This window comes from Rhinoderma darwinii, chromosome 2 (assembly GCF_050947455.1).
Source record: "Rhinoderma darwinii isolate aRhiDar2 chromosome 2, aRhiDar2.hap1, whole genome shotgun sequence".
NCBI lineage: Eukaryota > Metazoa > Chordata > Amphibia > Anura > Rhinodermatidae > Rhinoderma > Rhinoderma darwinii.
In genome coordinates, this window is record NC_134688.1 from 411,096,933 (window position 1) to 411,111,490 (window position 14,558).

General features: G+C 41.5%; 1 protein-coding gene and 1 long non-coding RNA gene across 4 annotated transcripts in view; one reads left to right on the top strand and one right to left on the bottom strand.

The window, feature by feature from the left end:
• Positions 1–14,558, bottom strand: part of SH2B2 (SH2B adaptor protein 2) — a 157,652-nt gene that overhangs the window by 11,193 nt on the left and 131,901 nt on the right. For both annotated transcript variants that reach the window (XM_075854196.1, XM_075854195.1), the window contains exons 6-7: positions 11,870–12,055; positions 5,296–5,489 (exon numbers count right to left, since the gene is read on the bottom strand). In XM_075854196.1, coding sequence (XP_075710311.1) covers positions 5,296–5,489; positions 11,870–12,055 — 380 coding nt within the window. The remainder of the gene's footprint in view (positions 1–5,295; positions 5,490–11,869; positions 12,056–14,558) is intronic.
• Positions 3,651–12,870, top strand: LOC142743438 (uncharacterized). Of its 2 annotated transcripts, none has more exons than XR_012881563.1 (3): positions 3,651–3,736; positions 11,812–12,177; positions 12,695–12,870. It is a non-coding gene; the product is annotated as an uncharacterized LOC142743438 (long non-coding RNA). The 2 variants fall into 2 exon arrangements; XR_012881562.1 differs by having other exon boundaries at positions 11,812–12,047.

A 14,558-nucleotide genomic window follows, 5' to 3' on the forward strand; every position in this document is an offset into this window, starting at 1 on the left:
TCGTTACGGACGTGGCGATACCAATTATGTATAGTTTTTTTTATTTTTACGGTTTTTCCCATAATAAAAGACTTACTATGGGAAAAAAGTCAGTTTAGCTTTATTTTTATTTGAAATGTGTGTTTTTTAATTGTTTTACCACATTTTTATTTACTTTTTTTTATTTTTTTACTTGTCCCACTAGGGGACATGAGGGCCTGATGCCCCGATCGCTACTCTAATACACTGCACTACATACCTAGTGCAGTGTATTAGCGCTGTCAGTTATTCACTGACAGCAAGCCTATGAGGACACGCCGCAGGCGGGTCCTCATCGGCTCCCGTACAAGGCAGACTCGGACGCCATTTTCTGGCGTCCGATTGCCACAGCAACCCAGCGATTGCGTCACTGGGTTGCCGATCGGGTGAAAACCTATCAGATGCTGCGCTCTATTGAGCGCAGCATCTGAGGGGTTAATTTGCCGGATCGGAGAGTAGCTCCGGTCCTGGCAGTTACAGGAGGGTGCCAGCTGTATAATACAGCTGTCACCCCGCGGTGATGGTGCCGGCTCTGCTTCTGAGCCCGCACCATCACTGCGCCGTATATATACGGCGGATGTCGGGAAGGGGTTAAAGAGGCTCTGTCACCAGATTATAAATGCCCTATCTCCTACATAATCTGATCGGCGCTGGAATGTAGAGAACAGCAGTGGTTATTTTGAAAAACGATCATTTTTGAGCAAGTTATGAGCAATTTTAGATTTAGTTTCTTAATGCCCAACTGGGCGTGTTTTTACTTTTGACCAAGTGGGTGTTGTAAAGAAGTGTATGAGGCTGACCAATCAGTGACCAATCAGCGTCATACACTTCTCATTGTTTCAGCCCAGCTTCTTTCACTGCACAATCTCACTGTGCTGTGGATCATGCTGGGCTGGAACAATGAGAAGTGTATGAAGCTGATTGGTCACTGATTGGTCAGCCTCATACACTTCTTTACAACACCCACTTGGTCAAAAGTAAAAACACGCCCAGTTGGGCATTAAGAAACTAAATCTAAAATTGCTCATAACTTGCTCAAAAATGATCGTTTTTCAAAATAACCACTGCTGTTATCTACATTCCAGCGCCGATCAGATTATGTAGGAGATAGGGCACTTATACCGTATTTTCCGGATTATAAGGCGCACCGGATTATAAGGCGCACTTTCTATGAGCGCCTTATAAGCAATCTTGTTTCATATATAAGGCGCACTGGATTATAAGGCGCAGCACATTACCGTTAAATAAACCATTGCTCAGACTGCAAGTCAAAATTTATTACACTTTTTAACAATAACTTGCAACTGGTTCAGCTGTAATTGCAAATCAAAACGTTTACCGTACTTTTTCAGTTCATTCCTCCACCAGAAATCCATCAAATCCGTCATCTTCAGTGTCGGAGTTGAACAGTTGGGCGATTTCGGCATCAAGCATGGGGTCCTCCTCTTCATTATCCGAGTTGGTCTCGTTGCTGCTGCTAGGCTCTTCAGTGGTGATTCCAGCCTTCCTGAAAGCTCGGATGACACTGGAGACTGATACATTCTTCCAGGCATCCACGATCCACTGGCACATAGTGGCATAACTCGCACGGCGTTGCCTCCCTGTGTTGGTGAATGTGTGGTCACCTTCTGTCATCCAATGCTCCCATGCAGCTCGCAATTTAACTTTAAATGACCTGTTGATGCTGATATCTAGCGGCTGGAGCTCTTTGGTTAATCCACCAGGGATGACAGCAAGCTCCGAATTAGTTTTCTTCACTTGGGCTTTGACAGTATCGGTCACGTGGGCGCGCATCGAGTCACAGACCAATAGGGATGGGGATTTGTGAAAAAAGCCACCCGGTCTCTTGACGTAGACCTCCCTCAGCCACTCACTCATCTTCTCCTCATCCATCCAGCCCTTTGGGTTAGCCTTAATGATGACACCAGCAGGAAAATTTTCTTTAGGCAAAGTCTTCCTCTTGAAAATTACCATGGGTGGTAGTTTCTGGCCATTAGCCTGACAAGCGAGAACTACAGTGAAAGATGACTTCTCATTTCCTGTGGTACGTATAGATATCGTACTGGTCCCTGTTTTCTCAACAGTACGGTTTACGGGGATATCGAAAGTGAGGGGAACCTCATCCATGTTAATAATGTGTTCTGGCTGGATATTCTTTTCATTTATCTTGGTTATGCAGTAGGTGCGGAAAATGGCCAGCTTCTCTTCATAATCCTTTGGTAATTGCTGGCACACAGTAGTTCTGGTGCGAATGGAGAGATGACGCCTTTTCATGAAACGAAAGCACCATGAAGGACCTCCTCGAAAGTCCTTGATCTCCATGTCACGTGCTAAAGCAGTGGCTTTGAGTCGAATAGAGACAGTGGAGACGCTTCTACCTGCGTTTCTCTGTTCCATAACCCACTGTTCTATTTTGTCCTCCAACTGTGGCCACCTTGCTTTGTTTCCTCGGAAACTCAGTTTGGTCTTCTTTACTTGGCGGAGGGCATCTTCTTGTTTTCTCCACTTACGCACCATGGATTCATTAATGTTGAATTCTCTTGCAGCTGCCCTATTTCCATGCTCTACTGCATAACTTATAGCTTTAAGCTTGAAACCTGCATCATAAGCATGTCTCTTAACAGGAGGCATTTTTTGGGGTAGTGGGTATAGTTAACGCTAAAGCACAGATATATTGCAAGGATCCTGCGCACAGAGCTGTAAGTATCACTCAGTGTGGCTCCTGACTACGGTGGCCGTAATGCTCAATCCATTTATGGATACTGTAAAAACCCAAGTGAAGAATAAATTCATAGGCGCACGGGGGGGAGGAACATGGTGTGTGCTGTGGTATGCCGCCGCCGACCCCTGCCGCCCACGATAGAGGTAAAGGATCCTGTATGAACCCCTCTCTTTACTGTCGGGTTCATATATAAGGCGCACCGGATTATAAGGCGCACTTTCTATTTCTGAGAAATTCTCAGCATTTTATGTGCGCCTTATAGTCCGGAAAATACGGTAATCTGGTGGCAGAGCCTCTTTAAGGTCCTCTTACACCGTCCCATTTTGGGATAGCTCGTTGATCGGCGCTCATATGCTCCTTTCACAAGAAGCTAGTATGGGGACGAGCGATTGTTACTAGGATCATGATTTCTGTCATGTATGGAGCATGTCTTCCTGTTTATCGGCTGATCGTTGCCCTGCCCCGTTTACGCCTCTGACCTCCCATTGACTTCAATGGGAGGCAGAGAAAGCGCATTTCGCGGCGTTTTATACCCGCGGCGCTCAAAGGCCGCGGGTGAAAAAACGCAGCGAAAAGCACCGTGAAAATCGGCGTGCATGGAGAGGAAAATCGGCCTTAAACTTCCAAACGGAATTTTGAGGCAGAAATTCCGCCTGCAAAAAACTCTGTGTGAACATAGCCTTAATGTATGTCCCCCACACATGCTGCTTTTTATTATCATCAATATTATTATTATTTTTACAAAGCAGTCCTCTAAAATATAGCAAAGTTTTAGACATATCCTACATTTCTTATAGTATTTCATGACGGATGTGAGTACATTCCATTATGATGTAATATTACAATGAGCAATATCTGTGGAAGCCAATGACAGCTGGAGGCTATAACGCTAACTATAGACATAAGATAGGTGTCAGCCAAACCATCATGAAACCAATAGCTGCCTTCCCTGACTCCACCTGTAACACGTCCATTCGTCTTGGTTGAATAAGTATGGTAATTTTATGGAGGCAGGGAGATAAGCAGCTGCTAGACAACTGTAGAATAACTTATCGCCAAGGAAAGCAAAGGACCGTGGGAGTTAAAATCCAAGTTTTTTAACGCTTGTTTCTCTCAACGAGAGTTATCAGGTGGCAGTTGGGCTATCCCCATAAACAGTAGACTGTCGGCAGGTTTAGTTGCAATCTCTAACAAATATCTAATGTGTATGGCAAGATGACATTTAAAACGCCTGACTGGGGACAACTTAAAGAGGCTCTGTCACCACATTATAAGTGGCCTATATTGTACATAATGTGATCGGCGCTGTAATGTAGAGAACAGCAGTATTTTTTATTTAGAAAAACTATCATTTTTGATGGAGTAATGACCTATTTTAGCTTTATGCTAATGAGTTTCTCAATGGACAACTGGGCGTGTTTTACTTTTTGACCAAGTGGGCGTTGTACAGAGGAGTGTAGGATGCTGACCAATCAGTGACCAATCAGCGTCATACACTTCTCTCCATTCATTTACCCAGCAGCATCGTGTTCTTACTAGATCACGATGTGCAGCCACATACACACACATTAATGTTAATCAAGTGTCCTGAAAGTGAATATACATCCCCTCCAGCCAGGACGTGATGTGTATTCAGAATCCTGACACTTCTCTGTGAGTTACAGCATAGCAGGCATAGTCTCGCGAGATTACGCCGTAAACTGTCATTTACAGCGAGATCTCGCTGTGCTGTGCTGTAGTCTCACACAGACGCTACAGAAGTGGTCAGGATTCTGAATATACATCACGTTCTGGCTGGAGGAAATGTATATTCATTGTCAGGACACATGAGTAGCGTTATAGTGTGTTTATGTGGCTGCACATAGCGATATAGCTATATCGCCATGTGCTGTGTAAATGAATGGAGAGAAGTGTATGACGCTGATTGGTCACTGATTGGCCAAGTGGGCGTTGTACAGAGGAGTGTATGACGCTGACCAAAAAGTAAAACACGCACAGTTGTCCATTGAGAAACTCATTAGCATAAATCTAATATAGGTCATAACTCGGTCAAAAATGATAGTTTTTCTAAATAAAAAACACTGCTGTAATCTACATTACAGCGCCGATCACATCATGTACAAGATCGGCCACTTATAATGTGGTGACAGAGCCTCTTTAATGGAAGACATTACCAGCCTCTGATTATATCTGGTCCAGCCCTCGAAAGAGTGATGCTGTACAAAGTAGAGAGACGGTACGTGAATCTTCCGTATTTGGTGGCAAAAAACGGTCAGAGATAGAATCACACCAGTATTGGTAGTCCAGAGTTAGCGATCATAAATTATGGAATAAAAAAAAATTCATAGAAAGTAAAACTGCTCTTTAATGACAAATTCTCTTTCAGTGGCGAGCATAAAATTTTTTTTCCATGACTATTGACCAATCACTTTATGAGGAGCGTATTCTTATAGGATCCAAACAGAAAGTTTTATTTCAAATGGAATTTATACTGTCTCCTTTGCTAACTTTTTAACACCTTATCAGTAAAATAAACATTTACATAGCACACTTGCCTTTGCTTTGCCTTGAAAGTTGAACGTAAGCACATACTCTCCTGGGCGCGTTTCACTTTGTCTGATGACAAATAATCCATGACTCCGAGTTCCACCAGTGAGCACAAGCTGAGCTGCCTTTATTCTTGACAGTGTCCCATGGAACCACGGATACTCTAACAGATTTATTTCTGCATTGTTCTCCCCTTCTTCACCTAATGCCACAATGTTTAAAAATATATTTTTAATTAAAATACTGGTTTATATAAATGTCAAATATTCCTATATATGACATTATGCGTTTTCTAGTCTGTTGTCCCCTGTGGATATGCCGTAAATATCGAAGATGGGTATACCCCTTTAAATTATTCTCTTTTGGGATGAGCTTGGATAAAGAGTTTTCCAAATATACCAGATAACATGAGCAAGTTCTATAATATCTCAAAGCTTATATGTGATAGATATTAGGTGGATCCTGTGTGTCAGAGACCCACAGGACCCGCTCACTCAGCCGAGCTTTCATTTTAGCTGAACTGATGGAATCGGCTAAGATGAGCTATACAGCTTCTATGTATACAGAAAATGTTTTAATAAAAGTGAATTAAAAACACAAAATAAATTCATTTAAAGAGGCTCTGTCACCAGATTGTGCAACCCCTATCTGCTATTGCAGCAGATAGGCGCAGCAATGTAGATTACAGTAACGTTTTTATTTTTAAAAAACGAGCATTTTTGGCCAAGTTATGACCATTTTTGTATTTATGCAAATGAGGCTTGCAAAAGTACAACTGGGCGTGTTGAAAAGTAAAAGTCCAACTGGGCGTGTATTATGTGCGTACATCGGGGCGTTTTTACTTCTTTTACTAGCTGGGCGTTCTGACGAGAAGTATCATCCACTTCTCTTCAGAACGCCCAGCTTCTGGCAGATCACGCTGTGACGTCACTTCCCCAGGTCCTGCATCGTGTCAGACGAGCGAGGCCACATCGGCACCAGAGGCTACAGATGATTCTGCAGCAGCATCGGCGTTTGCAGGTAAGTAGTTTGCAGGTAAGAAGTAAAAACGCCCCCATGTACGCACATAATACACGCCCAGTTGTACTTTTACTTTTCAACACGCCCAGTTGTACTTTTGCAAGCCTCATTTGCAATACAATGTGTGTGTGTGAAAATGTATAGATGGACAGTGATAATGTGGGATATGTTTGTGAACAGTGAAACAAGATACATATAAATGATTTGTTACAAGGAAATCTATATTTATATGTATCTTGTTTCACTGTTCACAAACATATCCCACATTATCACTGTCCATCTATACATTTTCACACACACACACACTATTATTATGATAAATGTCTCATAATCATAACATATATATTATTTATTTGCACATGCACTTTCCTACAACATATACACACATTTTTTGCACTTTATTCATGTCACAATTCAATATTATACCGACATAACACATATTTTCACCTCTTTGCCCCTCATTTTTTAATTTTTAATTTTATGTGCATACTGTATAGATATGAGAAGAGGCAAATGATTTAATACAATATAAAGCACAAACTTTTTTCACATAATATTTATATTTATATACATATATCTTTCTAACAAGCTATATATATATAGTGTGTTGGGATACATACGTGCCTGGTTCGTTATGGCTTTATATACATCATTACATGGCTATGACTGTTATACACATACACGAAACCCATAATTGGTCATCAGTACGATATACCCATTTACGTATTATACGGTAAAAATCGGTATATGGTATACATAATTACAAATTTGCTGTCTAAATACCACCTTCGGTAGCTATATACAATAACATACATTTCTCATTTGTGTAATATATTTTTGTCCACCGCACTTAATTCAACATATAAGGATCTATCGATTTACACTAAATCCTTTGTTGAACTCTCTTTCTCTTCCTTGCCACCTGGTCCTGTGTTTACAACATCGCATGGGATACCTTAAATTTTAGTAGTGTTTACCTGTGCGCTTGAGTCGGGAAGGAGCCCCCGCTTCCTCCAGTCCTGCGCGTCTCTATTGGGGTGGGCGTGTCTCTCCGACGTCAGTCGCCGCTGGGTCACGCCCCCTTGATGACGCGCGTTCGGAGGTGAATGACGGGTGTCCCCGCCCCCGGCACTTGACGCCATTGTACACACACTCACGGTCCCATGTGATGTCAGATACGCCTGTGATTGGTTGGCCATATATTTTAAATGAGGAGCTTCCTGCAGGAGAGACGACACCCCCGGACGAAGGCATTTCGCCGAAACGCGCGTCGGGACTGACGTTCTCTCCTAGCAGAGGACCACAATGGGTACGTCACATGTTTCCTTTCCTTGCTTTGGTCTTGTTCCACTTATACTTGCCTGTATCTTGCATTACTAGCACACCAGTATTAGTTTTGGACCACTGTTGTTCACTATGTGTTGATAACCAACGTGGTAGCCACATGTGTTAGTTACACTCTTTCTTCGCATAATGCATAATCAAATCTTCAATGTGATCAGGCTATTTGCATCCAGATCTAGGACATAGATTTTTGACAATTGTCAGGTATCCCTTTGTATTTGCATGTTCTCTGCTAGTGTGAGACGTCTCTGTGCTTTTGCTCAGTACGACCTATCTTTTAATGTTGTATTTTCTCAATAAAAATTTGTCATATTTTTTGTATTTACTTGTGTTAATCGTGCCCTATACGTTTTTAGGTTTATATCAGTCATTTAGGGCAATACACCAAGAGTCACTTGGTTTCACCAAGGTCTAGCCTTTATATATAGGCTATAATATAGCATATACTAATATGTATATTATTTAGACCTTTTCCTGCATGTACCTATTGGTTTATGTTACCAAATATTGGAGTGGAGGAAAAGGGAGTGTTGGAGAACCTATCTCTTTGGAGGAGACTGAACTGGCCATACGTAGTATGGCAAATGAAAAGGCTCCGGTGACCGGATGACGTGCCAATTTAAATTTTTAAGGAATACGTGGAGGTGCTGGTGCCACAGCTACTTGACACCTTCTTACATAGTTTTGGGAGGGGGAGACTGCCTGACTCATTATATGAAGCAACAATAGTAGTCCTGCCCAAAGAGGGGAAAGATCTGCAAATTCCGGACTCTTATAGACCGGTCTCTTTATTGTCCTCGGATATAAATTTTTTTGCAAAGGTGTTAGCACTGACATTGAGTAGGGTGGTGACCTCAGGGGTACACAGAGATCAGTCAGGCTTCATGCCTTCTAAATCCACTGCGGTTAATTTAAGACGTCTATTTATTAATCTGCAGGTGGAACCGGATGACTGTGCGGGGAGAGCGGTTTTGACGCTTGATGCAGCTGAAGCCTTCGATTGTGTGGAATGGGAATATTTGTGGCATGACCTGCATACCATGGGATTTGGTCCTAACTACATTAAATAGGTGAAGCTCCTTTATATAGCCCCTACAGCTAGAATTCGGGCAAACAGAATTATCCAGTAGATTCTTCTTGGGTAGAGGGACACGACATTGTCACCCTTGTTGTTTGCGTTAGCAGTGGAACCATTGGCGTTTGCTATACGTCAGCATTAACGGATAAAGGGTTTCACGTATGGTTCAGTGGAAGAGCGAATAGCTCTATACACGGATGATATCCTATTATTTGTGTCGGATGCTGAAAATACGCTTCCTGAGGTCATGATGGTTATTAAAACTTTTGGCACATTCTCAGGGTGAGCCATAAACTCAACAAAATTGTCCGTTATGCCTCTGGATGCCTTGGACATCGCTGTTAATGTTGACGGGATGTGTATACCAGTGGTATCGGATTTTACCTACTAAGGTATCATACTATATGGCTCTTAATGTGCTGCCGTTGCTATCCAAGATTAAAGACAGGGTGGAGGCGTGGAATAAGCTACCTCTTTCGGCGCTGGGACGAACCAATCAAATAAAGATGATAATTATGCCCCAGGTGTTATATGTAATTCAAAATTCCCCGGTATGGATCCTGAAACATTGGTTCAGAAGGCTACATAATCTTTTTAGGATTTTCGTGTGGAAGCGGGGGGTCCCGAGGATTAAATTGGGGAAACTTCAACTTCTCAAGGATGAGGGAGGGCTGGCCCTGCTGAATGCGAGGGTATACTTTTTGGCTGCACAATGTCAACATTTTCAGGGATGGGATGACGATGGAAACTTAGGGCCTAGTGCTCGCATATTGGCGTTTTTAAGGGGAGGGGGAAATCCATGAGGGGGGTTGGAGGCTCATACGTTTAGGCGGACAGCAAGACATAGGCCGACATTGTTACTAGTACATAAGGTGTGGCAACAGTGCAAGCAGTTGTTGGGGGTGGGGGAATGTACTAAGTATACTCCTTTATGGAATAACCTAGTCCTATGGGAAATATGCAGTTAGGAGGGAATGGTTGGGTGGGAACGTCAAGGCATATCACGGCTTAGCTAATTGTATGTGGAGGACACCTTAAAATCCTTTCAACAATTGAAGGATGAATATCATTTGGAACAGCGTGTATTCTATACATTTTTGCAGATCCGCCATGCACTACAGACGCAAGCTGGGTCGTTAGACCTGAAGATACATGCTCTGGGCATATTGGAATATGTGGAAAAAGCTGATGGATCTAAAGGATTGATTTCTATGGTGTATAAAATGTTATTGTCTAATCATCTAGGGGACCTAATGGAACCGGTCAGAGTGAAGTGGGATCAAGATGTGGGTCATATACCACGGGAGCACTGGGTAGATATTTTGGCATCATCTAGCACTCTGTCCATAAATATTGTGCAGTGAAGGTCACAACTATTTCCGTTGCATAGGACTGAACGCTCAGGGCTTGTGCTTGCTGAGGTGCTCAGACTTCGGATGTGAGATGATGGTATGGGAGAGAAAATGTTGATGTTGGAGCTGGCAACTTTTACCGGGAGGAAAGCTATAGATTCATTTAGATATCTAGGCCTGTGATTCCTATAGCAGGAGCAATATGTTACGGAAGTGGGGACATATATTGGAATTGAATGTAGATTAGGCCGTATTCACACGAGAGTGTGCGTTTTGCGCACGCAAAAAACGTGGCGTTTTGCGTGCGCAAAAAGCACTTAACAGCTCCGTGTGGCCTCAGCATATGATGCGCGGCTGCGTGCTTTTTGCGCAGCCGCCATCATTATGACACTCCGTTTGTATGTTTGTAAACAGAAAAGCACGTGGTGCTTTTCTGTTTTCATTCATACTTTTCACTGCTGTTGTGCGAATCATGCGCGTCCCACGGAAGTGCTTCCGTGTACCATGCGTGGTTTTCACGCACCCATTGACTTCAATGGGTGCGTGATGCGCGAAATACGCATAAAGAACGGACATGTCATGAGTTTTACGCAGCGGACTCACGCTGCGTAAAAATCACGGACTGTCTGCACGGCCCCATAGACTAATATAGGTACGTGCGAGGCGCGTGAAAATCACGCGCGTTGCACGGATGTATATCACATTCGTCTGAATAAGCCCTAAGACTGTGATATGCTGGGAGGATTCGATTGGGAGAGAATATCTCCCTGCTATGATAGATTATAAGGTATTAGCTAGAGGTATAGGTCTGGATGACAGTATAGTTGGGATGACATGTTTGTTACTTGATATGTATATTCTGTAATGTTTTTCAACTGGCTGGAATTATATATGCTTGTTATTCTTTGTATTGGAACACTGTGCCAATAAACTTGATCTGATTTAAAAAAAATAAAAAATAAAAAGAATGTCTGTATAATCCTTTCTCAAAGTTTTCCTGCCTGATATTAAAATGATAATTTTATGAGACCAAGTACATGCATGATGTAATCTCCATCTCTTCCCACCCAGAGCTGACAAGCTCCGATCAGTGTCCCTCCTCCCCCGCACCATGCTGAAATCTCGCACATACTCAGTACAGGCTGCAGATTCCCTGGCTCTGTAGTGAGAGAGCCTCTCTTCCAGCCTCAGTTTTAATAAGGAATTACAGTTTCTAAGTCCAACTGCTGCTATCTTTTACTGCAGAGCCAGGGAGACTGCAGCTTGTACTGAGCATGTGTGATATTTCAGAATGGTGCGGGGGAGGAGGGATACTGATCGGAGCTTGACGGCTTTAGGTGGGAGAAGATGGAGATTACATCATGCATATACTTGGTCTCCTAAAATGCTAAATTTAATATCACGCAGGAAAACTTTGAGAACGGATTATACAGCCATTCTTACATGGATTCATCAGGTCTGAGAGACATATTAATAATGTATGCAGTTTGTATTGGGAAATCTGGTGACAGATACTCTTTGAAGAGACTGATGTGAATGGTGGCAATCTCTGTACAGCGTGTATATAACCAACACAAAATAAATGCACTGATGACTGATGATGAAAGTTTATCCTATTAACCAACCATTTTATATCCATGAACAGGATAGTCAATAATGATCTTCTTTTATAATCAGTTAACATAATTCAAGTTGTGCTTCAGCCAATTATTTTTTTTTCTCATTTAAAGAACAATCCATCTGACCGTTGCTGAGATCAATGGATTCCATATTAGCCGCTTACTGTACCTGCTCCTTGGTTAGATGCAGGAGTTTCCAAGGTCTGCAGGAAGTTCTCTAGAGGGACATGTATAAGGTGGTCTGCTGAAGCATGCTCCCGACTCCGGATCTGAGGAGTTACAGCAGGTGGAGGATGAGGAACGGCAGACATTGCAGAAACATCCTGACCACACATTTCAATCGGTCGGTAAGCTCCTGATGAGAATGCAAGAAGATATTCCTCAGTGTATAATGTGCACACCACATTGTACGTATTTCATTTACTGATATTAACATCATCACACATTTTAAAGGATTGATACAGAACTATAATGCATGTAAGTGAAACCGTTTTAAACTATTTAATTTATTAGCTTTTATAAAACGAACTAAAATAATAATTAACCGCCCGGCAAACAAGGCAGGCAAAAGTCACATATAAACCATGTAATAAAATATTAAGCTTTGAGTCTCATTAAATCCAAATATATTATCACAACAAATTAACAGGCTTTCCTTAAGACCGCCATATTGTATTCCATATGTTCATTTTATAGATCCTGTGTATAGTGCTGTTCATAGTGTCATTAATCATTCTAAAAGACAGTCAGAAATGAGAAACATTATCGCTTTCAGCCACGAGGGCCAATAACTAGACGGATCTTATTAATATTCATGGTTAATTGCAAATATGGCAGTCAAAATTCCTACTGTGAAATCTGATGTGTCTGGGTAGTCACAGATACAAAAACAGACTAGCGGAATACTGATCCTATATTCATAATTATAAGAAGACCTCCGCTCATATACTGTCAGTGTTCTTACCACTTTGTAAAATCTAATATTATGACTTAGGACAGGGGTGCGCCACCATCGGCACTGACTGAGAAGCGCTCTGACTTTCTGCTGGAAGAAATCTGCGAACTGGAGGAAGCAGAACATTGCTGAAAATGAACACCAGAGGTTTTGGCTTTTGTGAGCACTTGATGATCCAAGGACTGAACTACACAAAATAAAAACCTTAACCCTTCCACTGCCAATGGCATATATAACATATATAATATGTTATAGATGACGTATATAATATGTTATGACATTAAATACTTGCCACCACTAGAATATAGGGGCTACAGTGTAGCTTTTGGTATCATGTTAATGCCCAGAATCTCAAATTTCAAATTACATTCTAGGTGCAATATTCGGGGCGCAGCACTCGTTTGAAGTCAGGGAGTTGGTTTTGTGTAATCTCTCCCCCTGTGTAGTCTTTCCAGTGACTCCAGGCGGGTGATACACGAACATTTCTTCATGCAATCACCCCTCTTACCAATGAGAGAGGATATGTGTTCTCTGGTTGTCACATGGGGGGGGGGGGGGGTCTTTTTTCCAACTACATGGGTTAGAAGATGAGCAGGACATTTGTCGACTCCATGACTTGGATGTTTACGGTGTCTGGATCACCGAGATTTTGGGTGTATTCAGTTTTGGTGATTATGTGTGCATGTGCATGTAGACATAGGCATAAGTGGCATGTATGAACTCTGCAGATCTTGTACTTTTATTGTTTATCGTCAGGCTTGGGTCAGACTTTAAAAAATATATGGGTATGGGGCAGCAAAAAGGGATAAAACTGCACAATACTTATTTTGGATGTACTTAACCCCTTTAGGACTGAGCCTGTTTTGGCCTTCAGGACGAAGCCGATTTTTCAAACCTGACATGTGTCATTTTATGTGGCAATAACTCCGGAATGCTTTTACCTATCCAAGTGATTCTGAGACTGTTTTCTTGTGACATATTCAATATTTATTTGTAAAAAACACCAAGATTTGGAGAAAATGTGCAAAATTTGCATTTTTCTAAATTTAAATGTATTTGCTTGTAAAACAGATAGTAATACCACACAAAATAGTTACTAGTTAACATATCCCATATGTCTACTTTATGTTTGCATTGTTTTTTGAACATTTTTTTATTTTTCTAGGACGTTACAAGGCTTAGAACTTTAGCAGCGATTTCTCATATTTTCAAGAAAATGTCAAAAGGCGATTTTTACAAAGACCAGTTCAGTTCTGAAGTGGCTTTGAGTGCCTTATATATTAGAAAGTCCCCATAAATCACCCCATTTTGAAAACTGCACCCCTCAAAGTATTCAAAACAGCATTCAGAAAGTGTTAACCCTTTAGGTGTTTCACAGGAATTAAAGCAAAGTAGAGGTGAAATGTACAAATTCATTTTTTTTTTTTACAAAATTCATTTGTAATAAAAAAAAATTCTATACCACAGAAAGTTTTACCTGAGAAATGTAACTTATTATTTATTGCCCAGATTCTGCAGTTTTTAGATATATCCCACATGTGACCCTAGTGCGCTAATTTACTGAAATACAGGCCTCAGAAGCAAAGGAGCACCTAGTGGATTTTGGGGCCTCCTTTTTTTTAGAATATATTTTAGGTACCATGTCAGGTTTGAAGAGGCCTTATGGGGCCAAAACCATAAAGATCCCCAAAAGTGACCTAATTTTGGAAACTACACCCCTTGGGGAATTTATCTATGGGTATAGTTAGCATTTTGAACCTACAGTTTTTTTGCTAAATTTATTTGAATTAGTATGTGAAGATGAAAATCTACTTTTTTTCTGAAAAAACGTAGAAATGTTACATTTTTCCAAGGAATAAAAGAGAAAAAACACCCCAACATATGTAAAGCAATTTCTCCTGAT